The 23,208-nt window shown below is 42.1% G+C and overlaps 1 protein-coding gene across 6 annotated transcripts in view; it reads left to right on the forward strand.

Annotated features, from left to right (window-relative positions):
* RUNX1T1 (RUNX1 partner transcriptional co-repressor 1) overlaps window positions 1-23,208 on the forward strand; it is a 138,804-nt gene that overhangs the window by 90,514 nt on the left and 25,082 nt on the right. For all 6 annotated transcript variants that reach the window (XM_031439304.2, XM_031439305.2, XM_064476968.1 and 3 more), the window contains 4 exons: window positions 684-865; window positions 12,336-12,586; window positions 17,183-17,268; window positions 17,824-18,025. In XM_031439304.2, the coding sequence (XP_031295164.1) occupies window positions 684-865; window positions 12,336-12,586; window positions 17,183-17,268; window positions 17,824-18,025 (721 nt within the window). The remainder of the gene's footprint in view (window positions 1-683; window positions 866-12,335; window positions 12,587-17,182; window positions 17,269-17,823; window positions 18,026-23,208) is intronic.

Below are 23,208 nucleotides of genomic sequence, written 5' to 3' on the forward strand. Positions count from 1 at the left end.
AGCAGACTCCCACTGTGGACCAGGAGTGATGCTGCTCTGTGCCTGAGCTCCAACCGGGACATCAGGACTGGAGCGTCATCTGAATTTAATGTTGATTATTAAATTAGAAATAATCTCTATGTTCATATCTCTATTTTTTCATTTGAAGTTAGTAGTTGAACAAAGGTATTTCATAAGATTAGCCTTAAAAAAAAAAAAAAATCTGGGTAAGTAACTAGATCCCAAACTGAACGTGTCAGGGAGGCTATTGTGAGGTTAAGCGAACCACGTGTATGTTTTATGTACCCTCTGTCTTCCTTGTTGGAAACAAAGGTTGCTCATAGATAGAGCTGGAATCTGGTATCCTGTTACGTTTGAGCATTCAGGGATCTTAAAAATATAAATAAGAACCACCCCCGTGCTGTCCAGGGGCATGAAGGCAGGAAGTGTGAGATGCTCACAAGGGTCAGACGTCCACGTTCAGGGCGGCCCAGGCCCAGGCCCAGGCAGAGGCGCACACCGTCGCCCGGTCCTGAGCGTTGCGTCCGGGCATCAAACGTACCACGTGCCTTCGGCAGCATCTTCGCTTAGCCGAGTTCCGCGGTCTGCCAGTGTTTGGAGAGGGAGGTCAGTCTGGTGGTTGCAAGGATTCTCCCGTCCCCCCCAGTCTCATCCCTGTCCCCCCCCCGACCCCCACCCCGCAGGCCAACTTGCCCCTGCTGCAGCGGGAGCTGCTGCACTGCGCCAGGCTGGCCAAGCAGAACCCTGCCCAGTACCTCGCCCAGCACGAGCAGCTGCTCCTGGACGCCAGCACCACCTCACCTGTTGACTCCTCGGAGCTGCTTCTCGACGTGAACGAAAACGGGAAGAGGCGAACTCCAGACAGGTGAGAGGGAGGGCGTCCCGGGACCTGTGGTACCAGGATGGCTTCCGTGTCGTGGCTCAACGGCTGCTCAGCCTTTCTTGCAAAAGAACGATAATCTGCGGGGCCACTGGGGGCGTCTTGCGCTGGCCCTGGGGGTCATAAGTGATGAGTCTGGCCTGCGGCAGTTAGCTTTTTGTGCAGCTTGACCTTTGCCATGTGTCATTTTGTTTTCGGAGTGTGAGACACCGTGGTAGTCCAGATGCACAGCATAGTGACCTGGTGCTTCTACACAACTTGCAGCATGACAGTAAAAGGGAAAGATAGGTGACATTCAGACATGCCAGGTGCACTGATGGTCCCGAGATGGTCCATGCAGGCACACCTTATTTTACTGTGCTTCACAGGTACTGCGGTTTACTATTTATTTTTCTTTTTCAATTGAAGTTTTGGGGGCAACCCTGCATGGAACAAGTCTGTTGGCGCCATTTTCCCAACAACATTTGCTCATTTTGTGTCTGTCGCATTTTGCTAATTCTTGCAATATTTCAAACTTTTTCACTATGATAGTTGTTATGGTGACCTGTTATCAGTGATCATTGATTTTACTCTTATAATTGGGCATTTTTTAGCAGTAATTTTTTACTTACAGTATGTACATCGTGTTTTAGACATAATGCTACTGCACACTTCATAGACTAGTGGTAAACATAACTTCTGCATGCACTGGGAAACCAAAAAAAATTGAGTGACTGGCTGTATTGCAATATGAGCTTTATCGCAGTGGTCTAGAACCAGACACGCAGTACCTCCGAGGTGTGCCTGTATTAAAATTCTCATTTACTATATAATTCATCCCAACCACATACTTACCCTTCAGTGTTAGGAAACCTGTTGTTCCAAGGTTTCTCAAAACATGATGATTTTGATAGCTGGCCTAAACTCTATGCAGTAGGTATTTAATTTGGTTTTATAGGAACTAAGAGAAATCTTTCAGGAAGCTAGATGAACTGGGTGACGATAAAGAGTAAAGTAATAGAACAAATAGATGGCATTTTTACTGAAAAATGTTACCTGAAAATCAGTATTCCTCCTACCAGGCAGGCTGGTCTCATAACTGAGAATTCTAAGAAATGTAAAATGAAGTCATTCTCCATTAAACCCTGCAAAGCAGTTGTTGGGTAGGCATATACATGAAACCTGCAATGCACCTGATTAAAATCATTTCCTGGCTACCTCAGCCCTCATGTATGACCATTTTTTAACACAGGAATATGGTCTTATTAGCACCGTCTTGCAAAGTATTTGTAAAATACGGAGAACCTTGAAATGAAATTATTTTCAGAAACGTACATGTCATGGGCTTTGTTTCCTTTCTTTACTTAGCCATCCTTTCTCTCTGCATTTCGTCAGGCAAGAGTTTACCAGCCTTTGAGAGGCTAACACTCTGACACAGATTCATGGGAGCTGACGATCCTTGGGGCAGCTCAGAGACATCTCTCTGTGACCGACTTAGCTACCCTTAAACGTATTGGCTGCTTTACAAATCAGAATGTTATTAAAAGCCAGCCAGTTTATATACAGTTATTACATAATCCCCTGGGAAGCAGTTTTTATGCTGCAATCTCTGCAATTTTTCTCCTCTTGACATAGGCCCTCTTAATAGTTTAAAATTCCTAAAGCAAAAGTTTCGACATTAGTTTACTTCTGACCTGCTATGGACCCACCTCCATACGTGACCTTCCCACAGCGCTACTTTCTCAGTTTTGCAAGTTTTATTTTCTTAGTCGTATTTAAGCATTTAGTACTTGGGCTTTCAAAGGCAGCTGCTAAATCCAAGTGTCTGAATGGCATGTCCACGCGGTGCTGAAAACCAAGAAGCAGCTCAAGGAGAGATGCTTCAGTGTGTGTTCCTGTCTGACCCTACCCGTTTACCCCACAGGAAGTCAGTATTGATGATCCAGCTCCATTTTTCCAAGACAGTGTGGCAAAAGGAATTAGGGAGAGACTAGGTGGGACATTGGGAAGAACATCTGTTTGGGTGGAGGAGGGGATAACAGGGAAAGAGTCAGACAGCTGTGGTAAATGTGAAGATAATCCTATAGGCCAGTTTAGAAATGGGCACAGTCTAGTCTAGAAACCCTGACTGGTAAGTAACCACATCCGGTAGAACGAGAACTTGTTTTATCCGTTTCTCTACATTCCCAGCCATTTCCCCGCTGGTTCTTTCCCGGTTTCTGTATTTGAATGCACCGTGACGTCAGACCTCCCTTGAACCGTGCGGAGGTGAGCCCTGGGCAGTGTGCTAACATCAGTACGCAGACGTCATGTAAATTCCACAGGAAACCGGCGTTTTCGTTCTGCTGAGCTGTGGCTGTGTGCGCATGCGTGTTTGCGTCCAATCAGGTGGCGTTTTCTTGAAGGAACCCCCCCCCCCCCCCCCCCCCCGTCTCATTCTCTCTCCCTTTGGTTATTCAGTTTTTGGAGCCAGAACCCACACGGTTGAGCTTTGGATGGAACATTCTTTTTCAAGTGGAAAACCTGACGTGTGTGTTACAATGGAAGGATAGCAAATGGATTTCCTTAGAGTTAGGAGGAAGGGTAATGAGAGTATGTTGTGTAAATACATTTGTATCTTGTGGGAATTTGATCAGAGCCAAGAAAATATGGGCCTTTACAGTATTTCTTTGCATATATTTTCCGCATCGTGTTTGCATATGCATTTTCCTCTTCTCTGGTTATTTATCTGTATCTCCACATCTACTATATGAAATTTTATAGAGTGTGGAGCTGTCTGACAGCAGAGCTTTTTTGTTTTACTGAATGTTTTGTTGGTGCATATGGTCTGACATGGATGAGCAGCCACGGTGAGATTTTGGAGTCTATTAAACTGGCTCATTAAAAAGATCAATCTGTTTCTGTAATAACACTGGGAACCATCAGTCACTAAAAGAGGGAAAAACTGACACCTGAGGAGAAAACACATTTTGGTAATTTGTTCATGACATGTCACGAACAAAAGAGCGCTCTATATTTTGTTTACAACTTTGGGGGCTTAAATTCCGTGATGAGGGCTGATTTAATCTCCTAAACAGTCATCACGTGTTTCAGGGCTGGGTTTTGGCAAATGTAACTTCTCATCCTTAAATATGATCATCACTGGTTATATATATATTTAAGCATTACTGTTATTTACAGAGAAATGAATACTCTGGAGAAGTCTATGAAATCTTTTTTTTTTTTTTCTCTGAATGGAAGAGTAAAATGTATTCTACTTTTTAAAAATAGCTCTGGGGTGAATCCCTGAACAACTATACTAGATTTGTAGGTCTGTGGTAGAATATCGCAGAACCCAAATTAGAAAAAGACAATTTTTATTTTAAAATCATGTTCTTTTTTTTTTTTTTTTTTTTCCTCTAAAATGTTAGGGAAAGTTTAGGAAGTTCTGATTTAAAACTGCTCACCCTGATGGCCATGAAGACAGACTCTGTGATGGAGTGAGAAGGGGGGGCGTAGTCTGATGGGCTGCCTTACTTTGACATTACAGAATAGATAAAAGTCATTAAGTTTAAAAAGATGCCTTTGTTGTGTTGATTGTATCACTGCCATCCTTCCTCACAGCTTAGATGCTGCAGCTTTTTTTTGTTATAATTGGTCTTTACCATCGTCTTCTCACCTGTTATGCTGATTTTCTGACTCAGGAGCTTCATTGCTTAAGAAATTAAACTGAATGAGCATCGGTTCTGTATGGGTAACGCTCTCTCCACTGCCCCCTCATTTCAAGTGATTGATGTTAAGTATTAATCCCCTTCATACAAATGTATACAGATAGACATATATATACATACATATATAAGATCTTAATGTAATTATGCTTCAAATTACTCTGTTTAACACACCCTGACTTTTGTCACGATAGCCACATAGTTGCATTAATATGCATTTCCTCCTCCTCCCCCAATTATTAAAACATTAATTTCTCAGAAGACTTTCTTGAGCTTCAGAAGTATATAATTTGTCATCTGGGAGGGATCTTATGGGTTTACCAGGCCAGTCCTTTCTCTTTATGGTTGAGAAAAACTGAGGCCCAAACAACATGCTTCATGTAACAAAGCTCCTTAGTGGAGAAGCCAGCGTACTTAGGTCCCTGAAGTCCTCCAGGGGCACAGAATACGCCTCATTGTGCGCAGCTGAAGTAAGAAGAGCCCCGCTAAGAATCGTGTCTTTCCCCCCTTGCTTTCCCTCGTGTGTTTCTTCTCTGTAATTGCTCATGTGGGTAAGTGGAGTAGTGTAATGTTCTGAGGTTTTATATAAATCTTTACAACAAGAGAGGACCCACAGTCGGCCTGGTTTCCTGGCCTAACAAGTGGAATAAAGAACACGGGTGCCGGAGGGTTGTGAGGAGGCCATCCTGAAACCGTGCCGGGTGAGTGTTTGCCAGCAAAGTGCACGCCAGCTGGACTTACTAGGTCCGCGTTCCCTTTTCTGCACAATGAGCGTGGTTCAGTCTTTTTCTCTTTCTAAAGAGAAGAGATAGGTGCACTTTGCAAGGAATTGTGGAATTAATTGCACAAGTCAGAATTAAGTTTGTATTATCGACTGCATTCGGTTTTCTATGAAAAAATATGGGAAACTAGTATTGCATTCAGGCATTCTAGTTTTGTGTTGTATCTTTCTTGCAGTCTTCAGTTTCAAGAAGACAATAATCATCCCCATAGAAATTATTATTTTTTTTAATATATTAGTCACATCAATTCTGGAGGCTTCTAGAGAAATAGCATTAACTTGTCCTTACTTGATGGGGAAGATTGCGTGGCTGTAGAGAACATTTTGGCCTCTCCACACTCCAGCCTCAGCATGAACTTGCTGGTTCTGTTTTTGCTGCTCTCCTAGGGTCTAGCCCTGCTGAACACGTTTGTGCCTTAGTCTGTATTCTGACTGATGGTTTCTGTTCTGTGCTGGAGTTCTTATATATCACAATTCTATTCATACTTTGCAGGCTTACTCAGACAGGCTCTACCATCTGAGCAAAGGCTTCCCAATCATAAATATTCTAATAATGGCTACTATTTACTGAGCACTTAGGATGTGCCAGGCCCATGCTGAATAATTTACGTAGTGACACATAACACTTACTTCCTGATAGTCCTACTGCGGAGATCCAGGCAGACTGGATGCTGTGTCCGGGGTCTCCCCGATGGGGTGGACTCTAACCCCCAGGTTCTCTGCCTTGAACGCCCATGCTCTCACAACTGTTTGTATACCCCAGCCCCCGAACGCCTCAGCTTGAAAAGAAAGCGCTTTGGGTAAGGGACTGAATCCAAATATGTGCTTGGCTCTTTCTGTAGGTTCTCTCCTGAGTCCCCTCAGTAGCTCTGAAGTAACCGTCCCTAGTCTCCCTAGTCTGTGGGTGAAAACAGAGGCTCATAGAGATGAAGCCTCCTGAGTTCACACGGCCAGCAAGTAGCCGGACCCAAACTGGAGCCAACTCCACAGCCCTGCTCTTTCAAATGTACATTCTGAGTGGTCTTTTCTGCCTTTGATCTCCACTTTTGTACTTTTTATGGTGCCCCCGAGTTCAAGCCCTGTGTAAAAGTATAGTAGTCTTGCATCGCTTATTAGATTAAATTGTGTTCATGGTAAAAAATTTCTTGCTGGCACACTTGCAAAAACAATTTGAGTCTACTACCAAACCATAATCTCCAGGGGGTGCTGGGGATCAGGTCCTGCTCATCTTTGTGCCCAGCAAAGCTCAGGGTAGTGTGTCTTACACATACCCGTACCTAAAACAAAACCGAGCAAAACACCACAAGCACGGAACATCAAGCAGAATACAAGGTGCACCAGTAAATAATCCAGATTTAATTTAATACAGTCATTTTTTAGTCGTAAAGCAAATGGCCTTTCCCCTAAGTCTTTTGCCTTCTTGTTTATTTTCTTGCTTTCTGTCGTTTTAAAATATGCATCTGTGAAACACCCACAGCCACGAAAACAGCCCGGGGAATGAAACGCCGTGGTTGGGTCACTAACAAGAAAAAAATTAAGAAGGCTCCAATTGGAATGTGTAGATGACAGATTAGAATATCTAATCCCAGGCAGTGGGAACGGTAGAAATTGACTACAGTGGCCAGAAATTAGCAAAGATAAAGGGCCAGCTGCTCGCAGATGGTCTGACTGTTGAGCTCAGCTCGGGAGACAGGTGCCCAAAGCATTCCACCTTCTCCTTGTGAGAGGCAAAGCTCTGTGAACCCACATCTTGTAGTCCTCGCAGGTCCTGGTATCATGTTTTTGCCTGGGGTGGCCAGCGTCCGCCACTAGCATCTCATTTACTCCTGAAGGTGTTAGCGCTTTGCTCAGGACGTTATCCCCTTGGTGTTTGTTGAGCAGCAGAGAGATGGAAGGCCCAGCGGTGATCGTCCTGAGACATTCATCTCTCTGTCCTTCACCATCTCCTGGAAGGCGGTGTTTCTGCAAAACACAGGAATCACCACAGGTTGTCCTGAAGAGTCAGGTTTGATTTTCTTTTCAAGGAGACAGGGGAATTTGTAATGTATTTTGTTTCAGATACATTATTCAGCACCAATAGAAGGGTGTTATGTAAAATTCCTGTCTAAACTCACCTATTCCCTGATAATTCCTGAAGAGATTTTTTACTGAATTGTGTTTTAAAAATATGCCCCTAAATGACCCCGCCCTGCCCTTGATTCAGCGTCTAGCCATTCTGTGGAAGCCTCAACAAACTGCATGAATTAGATCAGGGAAGGAAGGTGGGGTTCGTGTTAAGATCTTAATGTCTTTGGGCTTTTCTTTACTAGAACGGTCACCCCCCAAGATTTAGATACAGGCTTCTAAAATACAAAAGTAAAGACTATTTATGTATTTAAAGACTCTCAGCCTAAAGACAGCGGGGTGGTCAGGACAAGATACGGCATCCTGGGGTAGGACAGAGACACTTAAGAGACCAGGAGGACTTGATTTTGAGAACAAAGCGATAGCGTGACATCCATGTTTCTATTTTGGTGGCAGGTAGAAGGTGACATAATTGCCCAGTGTAGGAGGTACTAGGGAAACACAAGGTCAGTTGAGACACGTTCCATTTGATTTGGTTTTGGTTTTTGTTTTTTATTGTGTTACAGTCAGTTTACATTGTTGTGTCAGTTTCTGGTGTACAGCACAGTGCTTCAGTCATACATGAACATGCATATATTTGTTTTCATATTCTTCTTCCCCGTGAGCTACTATGAGATCTTGAATATATTTCCCTGTGCTGTACAGTATAATCTTTTTTTTTTTTATTGAGTTAGAGACACATTCCATTTGAAATGCCTGTGATCAGTTGGAGAAGTCAGAGCCTAAGGCATGCATTTGTTGGTAACAGGACTGACATCAGAGATGTTTATGTTCCTTCCTTGCCAGCTTAAGGGTTACTATGCTACACCAGTTTGCCTGTCCCTAGAACGGTCTTTCTAGTGATACTTCCCCCACTTAAAAAATTTAATCAGGAAACAAACTCATGCCTGTTCCTGTTACGTAAGAGATTGATCGGTCCTCTTAGTTTATTTATTGCCATGAGCTTAATAATTTTTTTCTTAATTCTTCCCCATTCCCGTATTACTAATGGATTATCAGTGCATACTAGCCAATTATGACATTTAAAATATTTTATATAGAGGAAATTTTTTTTTAAAGCTTGTTTTCTTCCTCAAATAAGTCAGTTTACAGCCTCTGTTATTGAGGACTTGAGGAAAAACAGCCTCAAGTGCTGTAAGGTGTAAATTAGATTGTCTCAAGTGTTGTTTTTAAACGTGTATGGTTTCCTCTTAGTTCTGTTTTACTGGGCAGGAAGCTGAAGCCAGAGGTGAACTTCCCTAGGCTGTCTTGAGGTCACACATCTGAGTCCTGAGCATTTCTCTACTCTTAGGACATCTGACCCTGGGAGAGAAGTGACTGAGATCTAAATGTTGAAGTGGTTAGGTTATAGTCAGGAAAATTTCTCCAAGCAGGGAGATAGAATATAAAAAAACAAACAAAAAATGCCTTCCAGAAATCCATGAGATGTGGCAGGCGTCGCACTGGAATGTGAGTTATTTCAAGGGTATGCTGGTACGGGACAATGAAAAGTTTTTGTTGGTTTTTGTCTAATGTACTTTCAAAGGGTAACAAATAACAGGCAAGTGTGGAATTTGCCCAAGCAGATGAGGTGTAGAATGTTGTAGGCGTTTCTAAGAAGTCAACAAGTAGCGGTTCAGTCATTTTGGCTACCTTTCTGTGCTTACACCCTTTGAATAGAGTTGGCTTTATAAGTGACACGAGTGGTGGGAGGCAACCAGGGAGACTTGGTAACTTTATTTCTATGGGCCGTTTTAACGTTTTAATGCTTTGCTACTAAAATATAACTACCTCTGTGAGGTGGTAAGCCTTATTGCTCCAATAAACTGCAGGAGAGATGGGACCCAGGACAAGATTACAGGGACACGATGGAAATAACAGGACAGATTGAGACCCTGCTTCTAAGAACTTACTGTCCTTGTTTTTGGAGGGGGAGTAAAAGCACTGATCAGAGGGCTGATCTGAGGGCAGAGACGAACAAAATCTCTAACTACTTTGGAAACAGAATTCTTCCAGTGTTGTCATCTCTGGACAAGGGTTTTATCACAAAACCAGTAAGTTGAGATGGTTTGACGCAATTGGATAAAAGACAGTTTGATATTTAGAAATGTTTTGACGTTTAGATATTTAGGCTGCTATAAGGTATTTAGAGACTGTTTTCTATTTTGCACACACAAAAAATCAGGTATAAATAGTCTGTCGTTCCAAGCAAAGCACAGAAGTTGTCTGTTGATTCAGACGTAGTTTGGCCAGAGGACCATCAGCCCTGTGTGTTCCAATCAGCATAACTATGACATTTTTAAAACAAATTTATTTTTTTATTGAGGTACAGCTGATGTACAATATTATATAAGTTTCAGGTGTACAACATAGTGATTTACAATTTTTAGAGATTACACTCCACTTGTAGTTATTATAAAATATTGATCATACTCCCTGTTCTGTACAAATGACATTTAGATATAAATATAGAATAACTAAATTTCAGAGTTTTCAGACTAGAAGGGACCTCAGAAGTCATCCTAGTCCAGTGGTTTTCAAACTTGATTTTAATAGCAGACTTTTTCCTTTAAAAAATGAAATCTTAGGTGGAACCTCAAAGTTTAAAAATGAGTAAGTGGCCTCCTCTGGCCCTTTAAATCTGTTTAGGGTAAAAATTCTTTATTGCCTACAGAATCCCTAAGCACCTCAGGTGGCACAGTCTGAAAACCACTGATCTAGTCCAACGCTTTCATTTTACAGATGAGCAAACTGAGGTCCAGAGAGGTTAAGTGGCTTGCCCAAGGTCACACAGCTAGTCGTGGAAGAGCCAGGACTAAATCTCAGGTCTCTTGATTTCCAGTCCGGTGCTCTTTCCACTGCACCACACTGCCAGTAAGGTAGGTGCTGTGTTGGCATTATGCTCATAGCTACTTTTAGTCTTCAGTATTTTCCAGCTGATTTATGCTGGAAATGTTTATGCATTGAATGTTGAAATGTATTATTCAGAAATGTATAGGATTTGGAAATACAGATTAGAATCACATAGCTAATCCTCTAAGGAGACAAATCGATATCTCGAATGTTTCCTTTCACTTTGAAAAACTATTTTAAAGCAGTACATTTAGGTTATGTTTGAGCTATGTTGGACATCTTAGTCTTATCAGTGATCGATATGTATGGAGGCTGAAGATTTTAGTGCAGACACGTACTTTGATGGGAGCAGCATTGAGACTTCTGGTCGACACTCCCACAGAGGCCATGCCCTGCTGGCATTTCCAATGTTGGTCCATCTCCTGGCTTCGGAAGAGTGCATCTCCCTCAGCGTGCGTTGGGCATGTATTCGTTTCATGTGGAACCCTGCAGCTTCTCACAGTTCTCAGTGTGCCTGTACCTTCTGTCTCTGAGTCCTGTGTCCTACTTAATCTGGTATGTGTAAATTGTCACTGGGGCCCTACCCTATAGGGACATACAGGATGTTTCACTGTGGAATCCTGCTGCCCCTCATGATCCCTGTTGTTAAGTCAGTTTCCACTCAGATCCCTCCAGTTTCATCAAAGCCTATCCTCGGCACTGGGCAAGTGGCGAAGGTGTCTTAAGGTCTCTAAACCTAACCAACCAAAAATCAAACAGGCGTGTGGAAATCTGCAGCTACTGTGACTTGGTAGAATTCTTAGAGGAAATTTTCCAGGGGACGACAGAAGCTACCACTGGTCTAAGGATACAGTGAGTGCTGGTCTTGTGAGGGAGCCATACATACCTAAGGGAAAAATCAGTCTGGGAGCTGCGCCTCCAGGCACAGGCGGATGTGGTTTGCTCCTGTCTTACTGAGTGTACTGAGTTAGTCTCTCAGAGGTACTTTCAGGCAGAAATATTTCTTTAGCCCTACTTCTGTTTGAGAATCTAGGAGCAGTGATGAGTAATCAGGGCTCACCGATGGAATGCATTCTGTCTGAAAGCCAGGTTCAGGGTTTTGTGTGTCACATGTTGAAATGCAGTCAGGGTGTGTCTGTCCTGCCCTGAGATCCGATGACCCCAGACCGGTCACTCGTGCTCCCTGGGCTTGCGTTTCCTCAACTTTAACATAAGGGGATTCGCCTGGGTCTTCCTTCTGATCCCAGCCAGCTCTGTGTGACTGCTAATAGATTATCTTGGCGACCCAGGGTAATGTTGGAGTGCCTGACGTTACACTGTTTTATTGCACTGGTTCAGTTTGGTCGCTGCTGCCCAACAGAACTTTCTGAGATGATGGAAATGATTTGTTTCTGTGCTGTCCCATTCGGTAGCCACCCACCCCCAGTGGCGACAGAGCACCCGACATTTGGCCACCTCTACTGAAGAGCTGAAGTTTAAACTTTATTTAATGGTAATTAACTTACATTTAATTTAAAGAGCCATGTGTGGCCACTGTATTGAACAACACAGCCCATGTAGAAGGTCTCTGATGTGCAGGTCAGATACCAGGGTGGATCAGAGGAATAGACGTACTGAAAAAACTCATCTGAAGGGTGATGCTTTGGTACCTGGATGAATCTTCACCGAATGCAACCGGTCTCAGGGTAATTGGTTAGAAATCAAGTAGTTGCTTCTGGATGAAAATGGCGTCTGCAGAGGGGAGTTCTGGTTTCCTCTTGTTGGTGACCTAACCGCATGAGCGCCACCTGGGAAGATGTTGGCTAATTTGACGAGAAGGGGAACATTTTCTCCTGGGAGCCGTCTTGTGGTCGTTCGCCCTCAGCATGGGTTTCAGTGGATTCCCACCGGTCGTCTAGGAAGCTGAGTTCTTGGAAGTTTCTGGCCACCAAAGGAATGTTCTGTTTCCATTACAAGTTCAAACCTTGAGTATCTGAACTGTGCCAGTTTCTGAGTACATTATGAAACACACTCTCTTCTCTCCCCTCCTCAGAACCAAAGAAAATGGCTTTGACAGAGAGCCTTTGCACTCAGAACATCCAAGCAAGCGACCATGCACTATTAGCCCCGGCCAGCGGTATAGTCCGAGTAACGGCTTGCCCTACCAGCCCAACGGCCTGCCTCACCCCACCCCGCCGCCCCCTCAGCATTACCGTTTGGATGATATGGCCATCGCCCACCACTACAGGGACTCCTATCGACACCCCAGCCACAGGGACCTCAGGGACAGGAACAGACCTATGGGTAAGACGGAAGGGGCGCTTCCCTTCTCATGGGCTTGTGCGCTCACAGACTGGCTGATCTGAGGTTTGAAATCTGTGATGGAGTAAAAACTTTCTTTCTTTTTTTTTTAAATTAAGTTTATTTATTTACTTATTTATTTTTTAGAGAGGATACTGGGGACTGAACCCAGGACCTTGTCCACGCGAAGCATGCGCCCTACAACTTGAGCTGTACCCTCTCAAGCCTCTTCCTTTATATAAAGTCTCCTTCATATGAAAAATTGGCTAATATTAGTATGTCCTTTAACAGCTGTTGCTTTCTCTCTTAATTACTTGCATTCTTTGTGACAGCAGATTTTTTTTTTTTGGAAGGAGGACATCTAAATCCAAAAACCTCAACTGTATTAACAAATGTGAAGTGAATTTTTAGTTTAATTTTTTTAATGAGTTCCATGAGAGGTTTCATATATAACTGGCCTGCCACAAATATATATTTTTAAGAGCTTCTCCTGTTGTATCATTTTTATTTTTTCCTTTTTATTTTCATTTCATTTTATTTTTTCTTCTGTTGTATACTTTTTTCTTTTTCTCTTTATTTCATTTCCTTTTCTTTTCTTTTCTTTCTTTTTTTTTTTTCTTCTGTTGTATCTTTAATTTCAGGTAGTCTTACAGTCCATTTTGATACTTCCAGTCTCTGAGATGGTCTGTATTTGAAAAATATGAGACGGTATTATGTCTGTGGCTTAACTCAACAGGTGTTCTTTGAGGAGTGATTTGGTACTTTTTTTTTTCCCCTTCAACCTTAAAGTACCAGTGGTTCAATTGAGTGTTGACAATTTAGTGTCAAAGATCAGAATACCAAGGGAGGAACGACTTTGGGTAAATATGTGTTCCGTTTGCCTGTGTTCATTCCTTCTTTGCATAAAACTGCTGGCAGTGAAGCCTTTAGGAGACACTGTCTTCTAAAGAACAGGTGTTCATCTTGAAGAAAAAGAAGGAAGACAGAACAGGTAAGTTTTGAGACACGATCAGTGGTTGAGGTGATAGTGTCAGAGCACCATTCCTATTTCTGGGGCCTCTTCACTTTTTGATTTTGGGTGAGTCAAGCTATTGATAAACTGAGACCAACAGTGCACCCTCCCTCCTTTTTCTGTCTCCTACATCCATGCCGTCCACCCCTAAGACTGCCTTTACCTCGTAGCTAGTTGCTGACAGACTTCCCTGACGTGGACGATTTGGTGGGTGGGATCCTGGAAACAGCAAGGGATGGAGTCCAAGTGGAAAAGCAGAACACAGAGCTGAGGGCACAGGACTCGGGAAACAGCCAGCTCACCTGCTTGAGTGGCAGGGACAGCGCGGTGTTCTCAGCCTCAGGCGGAGCGCGTGGCTGAGCACAGGCTTACGGCAGACACCTAGCTAGGTCGGTAGCACCGGCGCTGCCGTAGGAAGGGCCTTCTGCCTTTCTACACATGACCCTCCGAAGGTTTAGAAAACAGAAAGGGAGAGTCGGGCTCGGGGGAGAGGTACTGGGGCCCCTGGTTGTGAGACAGTGAAGGAGTAGTTTTGCTTCCCCACAGCAGCCATTTCTGCATTTACATAGTGTGTCAGACAAATGGCTAAGCATATCATTTGTGCTTTCTTAAGAGCCAAGCTGTTTAGTGTTCTCTCAGGTACCATTTCAGAGAACTCTCAAAAATGGTGATGTTGTTTTTCAGTCTGGAGTGGCACCCTGACCCCCACATCGAACGCCTAACAACTGCCTTCCAAGTACACACCTTGCCGGTCATTTATGACTTCACGTCCCCAAACCATGATTGCTCGTTTTTCTAATAGAAGCAGAGTCACCAGGTCGCTGGAAGACCAATTCAAGATACCCCTCTCTGCAGGTGCTAGGAAATGGCCTGTTTCTTGGGCAGCAAATTCTGTTTTATGAAATATTAGCTCCAGTACACTATAAAGTAATCAGCAAGGAAGTAATTATGCTTATGCGCAATGATTATGTTTTCGTCTAGCAATGTGAAATATCCCTTTATGAATTATATCTGTACCCACTGGCTTCATGTGATTTTTTTTTTTATCAGACCATGTTCCTTACCTTTTTAATTATATTAGCTTATAAAACTAATAGTGCTAATCTCTATAAATATACACAACTACTTAACCATCCCTGAAGTCTGGCAGGGTTTAGTGGGTGTTAAAGTAAAATAAAATCTTGATGTATGAGTACCAAATTGTGGTGTTATATCAGGCTGCCATTCTGAGAATATAAAAATTGTCATAAAGATATACTTAGTCTGGTGTGATTTATGAATGTCTACTGAATGCAGAGACATACATAGAAAGATCTATACTCACTAGAATCCTCTAAGAAAGTAAAACTTTACAAGCATTAGTTTATTAGTGAACTTAGACTTTTAGCCTAGTTAGGAATTGGGTAAGACTCAACATCGGTGTCTAATTGCCCACAAATGAAAATGTGTTTTAATGAGTCTAAGCTATTTTCCCATACTGGACCCCTCTGGTATTATGCATATAAATAAAAAATTGTGTGGTAATGAATATTTAGGTATCTGAAAGAGAAGAATTAATAAATGTAAACATCTGAGTTGTTTTATTTTAGTTTTTTTAAAGATTTGTCTCTATCCAGCAGATGACCTTCAGAGTTCTAAAGTAGCAAATGAGTCCTGTATTTTTTCACCAAGTACTTGGGCTCAAACATGTTTCTGATGTATGTATGTATGTATGTATGTATGTATTTATTTATTTATTTATTTTTGATTAAATGAGATGATACTGAGCGGGGTTCCACAAATGCTCTTATTCCATTAGCCACAGACATCTTGCTGCTTGTTAATAGGTGTTAGAGTTCGTACCGTTACCGATTTAATCTGCTGAATTTTTGAAACTTTTAAGACCTCTGAAGTTCTTGGTCCTTAAGGGCAAGCAGCAACATGCCTCCATCATTAATTCAACACCACGTTTATATCTTCATCGCTCTTTGGTTGTTTTCTGTGATGACTTGCTTCCCTGGTAGTTCTTTTCCCCTAAAACACAGGCATCAAATAAGTCAACAAAAATTACATATTTGCAAACATTTCAACTTGAAATTGTCACAACAAACAGAGCAGTAACTAAATACTACTTTTCTCTAGCATCTTTTCTGTTACGCAAATTATTAAAATGTGTCTGCAATTTTACTTTTTTACCAATAGGTGGCATTGACAATTTTAGTTTTATAAATATATTTCAGAATATATTCTAATTGGAGAGGATGATGCAGAGCCTTTTGTATTCAGCTTTTCATTAGGCTGAGAGAGCTGTCGTATATGTGTTCACTTCCATGAGCTACAAATTAAATCGCATCTCATGGTTGGCTGAAAAGAGTCATGTGGCTCATTATCTTTATTTCTCTAAATCAGCTAAAAGAGAGAATTTCTAACCACTCAGATTTCACAAAACAGTAGAATGCAGTGTCTCATAACTCTCACTGTCATTTAGCTCCTGCGTAATACCCCCAGAGAAGCAGCCTACGTGTCTAGAAGACTAAACCATGCCAGACTTATTTTGCTATTCACAGTAACAGTGTGACAAATACCAATCAAAATGAATAGTTTTAATTGTTTAAAATGGAAAATATTGCCAAAGCCCAATGCCTTTCCTTTATAGTAGAACATGAGATGTTTTATGCATGTTGAATTTGCCAGAAGAGCCACACGTCTCCAGGTGTCTCCGATCAGAGCCTTCCACCTGTTCCTTTTAGCCAGACACATTTATTTTCTATTTTGATTAGCATCCTAGCTAATTCCTCAGGTTCATTACCATTGTCACTCACTTGGTGAACTCTTCCATGTTACTTTTTCGTGGTAGTATCTTTTCTCTGTGATGCTGAAGAATTTTAATACTTAGGCTACGGACCACAAATTAGGAATTTCAGTTTCTTAGCTTGGATTTTTGATATTTGTCAAATTATGTCTGGTATGTTGATTTTGTTCTCATAGAGGATGTCCAGTGTATGTATGTATGTATGTATGTATGTATGTATTTATTTATTTATTTATTTAATTTTGGTAAATTAAATGAGGATATGTAGCTTTCATGGCCTTTATCACAAAGACATATGCAATAGGATTGTGTTCATTTATACTTTGCTGAAATGTGGAATCATTTGGCCATGCTTGTTGTAGAAAATCCGTGTCAAACTATTTATGCTGTCTTTGTCTTTAGTGCAGGAATGCCACACTTTGAAACCACTTAATGTCTGCTTGTGGTTACTTGTATTTATTAAGAGGCAGGATATAGTTGCATTTTCACGTAGAAAAACATTATATGGATAACTAGCTCCAGGCTGGGTATGACTTCACTCCCCTCTCCTCATGTGTAAAAGAGATTGTTCTGACCAAGCGACCCCTAAACTCCCTTCTAGTTCTAACATTTTATTCTTCTACAAGGGGCCCGCTAGGAAATTGCAAATCTGAGAATGACTCATGTCTCCGTTCACAATCGAATGTATTTTTACGTGGTTGAGTTTGCCCGCGTAGTCTCTGCTAAGTGCCTTCGCGCATACGGATTGTGTCCTGGATGCTCTGGGGTGATCCAGCCCTCTTCTCTGCATTTGTAGGGTTGCATGGCACACGTCAAGAAGAAATGATTGATCACAGACTAACAGACAGAGAATGGGCAGAGGAATGGAAACACCTTGACCATGTAAGACGTCGGTAATCATTTCGGTTAAAAAATGTTTTGAAAACACCTGGAATGAGGTTACGTGATAAAAGTGTGGGGGTGCTTTGAAGGCATGTTTTCTGCTGTTTTGAAAACTTGAAAAACTAAGTGAGAATGTTTGAAGTGCAATGTAGGGTTTGATTTCTAAATTGATATCCAAGCCACGTACGGAAGAGAAATGTTTAGATTGTGGAAGGGACTCAGTCCTTACAGCCAGATCAATAGGTCCAATACTGCCTTACTGGAAAGGGTCATTTAGTTCATACAGGAACGGGACTGGTGTTTGGGGAGATGGGTTTGCTGACCGTATGTCTTCAGCTGAAATCTCCCTGCCACGCGCCCCACTTTTTACTCTCATTCCCACTGAGTTTACTTGGGTGTTGGGTCCCCATTTCAAATCTACCGTTTGACAGTATCAGACCGAAGCCTTTAGGATAAAGTAACGTCCTTCCTTGCCCTCAAGCGGTCGGGCTCGGGCGCACCGCGGCCCGGGCGTCGCGCTGACCGGCGCCCCCTTCCCCGCCCGCCTCCCCGCAGCTGCTGAACTGCATCATGGACATGGTGGAGAAGACGCGGCGCTCGCTGACCGTGCTGCGGCGCTGCCAGGAGGCCGACCGCGAGGAGCTGAACTACTGGGTCCGGAGGTACAGCGACGCCGAGGACTTGAAGAAGGGCGGCAGCGGCGGCAGCAGCCACTCCAGGCAGCAGAGCCCCGTCAACCCGGACCCCGTCGCCTTAGGTATCTTTTCCGCAGACGGGCCTTTGGAACGGGTGTTCCCCTGGGCTGTCAGTGCTGGCTGTAGGTTCAACGTGTCTTTTCAAAAATGAAGGCTGTCTAGGGAAGGGTAGGACGAAAACCACTTTATGTCCTCAGAATGTCTTGTCTGTTACACAGACTGGCGTAGAAAGAGGCAGCCACACAAAAAAATGAAACTTTTTCTAGGTGAATGTGCTGGGCTTATGCAAAACCTCAAAACTGGACCGGAGTTTCATCTGCATCACTAACATGTGTGTTCCTTCATCATACAGCTCTTTGGACCCTGCCCCCAACCTGCAAAACCGAACTCGGGGAGTGGGCTGGGTGCGTCCGTGCTGCAGTGGCTCTCCGGGGAATTGCGCTGTGCACCGGCGTCTGAGAGCGTTACAGCAGCGATGCGTGCGTGTGGTCTGGTTTTTAATTCAAGACACAGACCCTAAGACAACCTTGTGTCTCACATTTTAAGAAAACACTTTATCTCAGAACCCCCCCCCCCCCAGGAAGAGACCTAAGATGGGACACGATGCTGTACACCCAGAAATTGACACGTTGTAACTGACTGTACTTCAGTAAAAACAATTTAAAAATTTAAAAATTTTTAAAAAAAGAGACCTAAGGGCTTTATAATTTTCCCACTGCCACTTGAAAATTAGTGATAAAGATGTCACTCTTCCATGACCTTAATGTACAGTACCTAACCATGAGTTTATTAATTCTGGTTACTTAGAGGACTATTAATATAGCTGTGCCTTAGAAATGGATTGCTAATATGTAGCTGTGTTTGGTACTGAGATTGGAGAATTGTTGGGGTTATAAATAGAATGTAATCCCAAATACATGGAATGAAATAATTTTTGAGCAGCCTGTGATCTTTTTCCTAAATTAATAATAAGCTGCCGTTTCTGACTTGGCTGGCTGGTACTTGTATATACAGTCTGAGTAAACTTAGTGGAGATGGGTTTGTGTTTACCTCTGTCCTCTCATCTCATTTTCTTCTGTGTTTAGCCCCACACCTGTTACCTGACTCAGATTCGGGTACAGTCCGTGCTGTAAAAACAAAACTAATTACACATGTGCAGACTGAGCTCGTGACTCTGGCCTCATTATCACCCCTGGCTGATTATCAAAAAATTGAAGAAAAAAAAAAAACTTGAAGCATAGTATCTGGCTATTGATCACATTATCTTTTTTATTAAAATGCTTCCTAGTCAATAAAGTTTCCTTTGCATTTAGGTTTGTGGATCTCTGCCAGTCCCTGAATGCTGACTGTCTGTTGCCATAAGTATTAAAGAAGATTCCAAGTCACTCAATTTACCCAACAGACACGATGCTAAAGCATATTTTAAAGTGAATCATGTTGTTTGTTAGGTTGTGTTAGGGCAGGCAATGAAAATGTGTTCAAGTTTACTTTGAACAAACATCGATCCAAATAAAACTATTTAGAGCAGAGCAGAATAAACATCTTGTGTGAACCAGAAGTGGTTAATCATAACAGATCCGCTCAGGACAAATAAAGAGGACATTTGTAATCATCCAATCTGGGGAAAACTAAGAGCTTTAAATTAAGCAAAAGTTTGGGAGTGAAGATGACCATTTTAGCCTGCTCCACTGAACAGACTCATTGATGCCGTGCTTGCTCTGGGCCGGGCACCACGCCAGGCTCTGTGCCAGAGCAAGAGGATTCTTCTTCCCTTTGAGGAACTTCTGATCCAGTGGAAGAGACAGGCAAGGAGACAGCTAGCGGCGGTGCTGGATGGCCGCTCAGTTCAGTCCCCTGCATTGACAGGATGAGTATTTTCTGCTGTCCACTATCAAGGAAAAATTTCAGAAACAGGTAGGATTTCAGACCCACGTAAGTTACCTTCAGCTCACAGCACGCAGGACACTCAGCACACGGCCACCGATACTGGGTGCACGTTCTGGTGATGCCAGCGTACATTCTTCTCCAGGAAGAGAGGTTTCGTTTCCCTGTCACAATAATTAAAAGAATAAACTTGGTTTTAAAAACTCCTTCTTAAGAGTACACACATCACCTTGCTTTTAATGATGTGTAATGAATTCATATCTTTGGTAAAATGGGAGGTTGCTCTGACTTTAAGCTTTTAGAGATTGTGTTATTAAAAGGCTACAAGTAGCTCATTTTCTTTGTTTGGACTCTATCAAAACAGTCCTGTTCTTTAGGAACACAGAACCTAGGTTGTCTTTTAAGAAACTCAGCACAGCTTGGGGAGAACCTGTCAAGAGCCGCGCCATGGGCAGCTTTTAGCATCCAGCAGTTATTTCGCTGGTGTCTTTTGCTAGTAGCTTCTTGAAGTCTTTGAGTCCAATCCGTCTTGTGGGCTGAGCTGTGGCTATAAATAAGACAGGTGGTTTGTAATCATCAGCCATAACCGTTTACATGAAGTGCTTTTTAAGGTTTTCTCTTAGGCTTTGGAGTTGAACGTATTTATGTATGAGATTAAAGGATTGGGGCTATTGGCTAATAAATGTATTTCCTGCCCCTGGAAGCCGTGCAGTGGGTGTGTGTACAGACAGGGACGTGGATGCGTCTGCATCTTGTGTGCGTGTACAGCTCCCTATGGTTGTTTTGTGTGTTCCTCTGAGCCTGGTCCTCTCAATTGTCCAGCTGCTGCTGGTCTCAAATGAGACCTTCAGGGCAATGTTAAAGAAGATAGATAGCTTTAGTTCAAAACGTTGCCTTGGTCACATTCCTCCTAGTCTTGGAAGCAATGGCAGCATTTGGTCATACACTTGTTCTTAGCATTCTTCAGGTTGTGCTCGGGGACTATACAGAGGACTGTGTAACTTCCATGACTGTTGAGTTGTCTTTGTTCAACTCATTCCCATTGTCACTTTTGAAACATATCCATATTCTTAGTCAGTGTGAGGGACTCGTGAGATGACATGATTAATCCAATTGATTAGTTAATTAGCTCATCTAATGGATCAATTGAATTTGGGGAGTTTTCCCCAGATATTAAGTAAAGACTATTTTAGATGAGTTGCCTCTTAAACAGGTTTACAACTGAGTGTACACTGGATCCGTCACGTCACTGCTACTCTTTAAATCAAAGACAGGTTGGTGTTTAAACACTTCCATGTCCTCTCTGACCAAATGTTCCTCAGGGTGGCTTGGGTTCTTTTTTTTTTTTTTTTTTTTTTTTTTTTCTGCTTCATTTTCTTTTTTTCTCAGGATGCTGTTCACATCATTCTTGGCTCCTGACGCTTTAGTTCCTTTTTCTTCTTACTGCCTTTGGGCTATTCTTGAATCTTTCTGCCACTCATCCTGTGTTCATATGTCCTCTTTCTGTGTTTCTCAAGTCTCCTGCACCATTAGTGAAAGTTAAAAGACTTATCTAATGATGGATTCAAGACTAGTATCAGAGACTGAAGCCTAAAACCCTGAAATAGGGATGTATTTTTCCCTTTTGTGTTTTTTTTTTGATTGTTTGAATATTGCAAAGAGAGGGTATAAAATTTAGAAAACATCTTCACGCACATTTTGCTAAGGGTTTAGCTCTTGCCAGAAAGAAAAATGTCAGGAAGAGGTTTCTGTCTGTTTTAAATGAAATGATAAATTAAGTTGTTCATTCACAAAAACCTTAGAAATTCAGAAGTTAATCGAATTTATACCTCGCCCAGCCTCAAATAGATTGGTAGAGGAGTTACTACTTTAAAATTACTTTGGCTGAAAGTTTTATCACTGTCATGTGATTGAATTGTAGAGTTTCTCATTGCTGTCTAAATGCTCAGAAAATCTAGCATGAAGGTTAAAGTCACAGGGTCTGAGCAAGTTTCTGGATTTGAATCCCTGGTTCTTCTCACTAGTTTTGTGGCCTTTGGCAAGTAACTCTGTGCCTCAGTTTCCTCATCTGTAAAATGGAGATGGTACCAATGCATATTTCATAGGTATTTCTGTATTAAATGAGTTAAGTGTTATAAAGCATAGGGGACAGTGCCTGACACACAGATGTGATGTAAGTAATAACTATTATTATTATTATTATTATTATTATTATTATTATTATTATTATTATTATTTATTATTTCATGCAATCTCAAAGTTTAGACAATAGCAACACATAAAATTAGTGTCTTGGCTTGGCATCCAGGATTATGAGATGATAGTAGATTCCTAAGTTTGTTCTATTCTGAAAGTATTTCCAAGCAGTAATTTGGAGGTGACTACTTTATTTAGTAGACAGAGAGACTAGAAAAGGGGGAATTCTATCTTAAATACAACAAATCTATTGTACCTTTGGGAACTCAGTTTATAACACAAGGCTGCCAAAACGTAGTTTACTCCCATCCGAACAAATCTCTCAGTCACCTCTCCACTTACCAGATGATGGCAACCACAAACAAGTTATTCAGAGTATATCTTCGTATAAAAGTTCAGCTATTATATACTTGTATTGGTTGCTTTTAAATTACGTCATGAAATTCGTATCAAGACCGTGCGTCTGAGCTCCTCATGTAAAGTGCCTCCTGTATTTAAAAGGTCTATGATATTTAATATATCGGGTTAAAAAAGATGTGACTATTAAATATGTCCGTCTTTGAAAAACAAGAAGAACTTGTTGTCTCCTAGAGCGTCAGGTATTTTTATTGTTAGAGATGAAAGTCCTAATGTGGTTCCTGGCTTCTAGGTTGGGTGTCTGAACAGACGGTTGAGATTTCTGCATTTATTATCCTTAAAAACAAAAATAGGTAGCATTTATAAAGATGAAATCATATGACTCTTCTTTTGATGGTCTGTGCTATGTATCATCATGACCACAGCCTCATTCTGCCCACTACAGGGTGACGGCCAGATGTAGGCGCTGCCAAGCTTTGAGCATTGCTGTTCTGGGTCGCATGAGGTCACATTGCTCCTCCAAAGGCTGTCAGCTCATCCCTTCCTGTGTGCTGATGGTGGCCCTTGCTGTATCTAGTATCCAATGGTCTCCATCTGTCGTAAGTGCAGTGCATCTTCCATCGCCTTCATGCACCGTGGATTGTTCTTTCTGCCCTTTCACGTTTCTTATAACCTTCCCCCACTTTGACTCGGTCTCCCCCCTTCCAGAGGCTTCCCTCTTCCTCTTCTCTTAGCCCCCAAGCGATTTGCATCCAAAGCAAGCTAAAACTTAATTTAGAAGGACTTTTCTATAATTCTCCCATCTATC

This window comes from Camelus dromedarius, chromosome 20 (assembly GCF_036321535.1).
Source record: "Camelus dromedarius isolate mCamDro1 chromosome 20, mCamDro1.pat, whole genome shotgun sequence".
NCBI lineage: Eukaryota > Metazoa > Chordata > Mammalia > Artiodactyla > Camelidae > Camelus > Camelus dromedarius.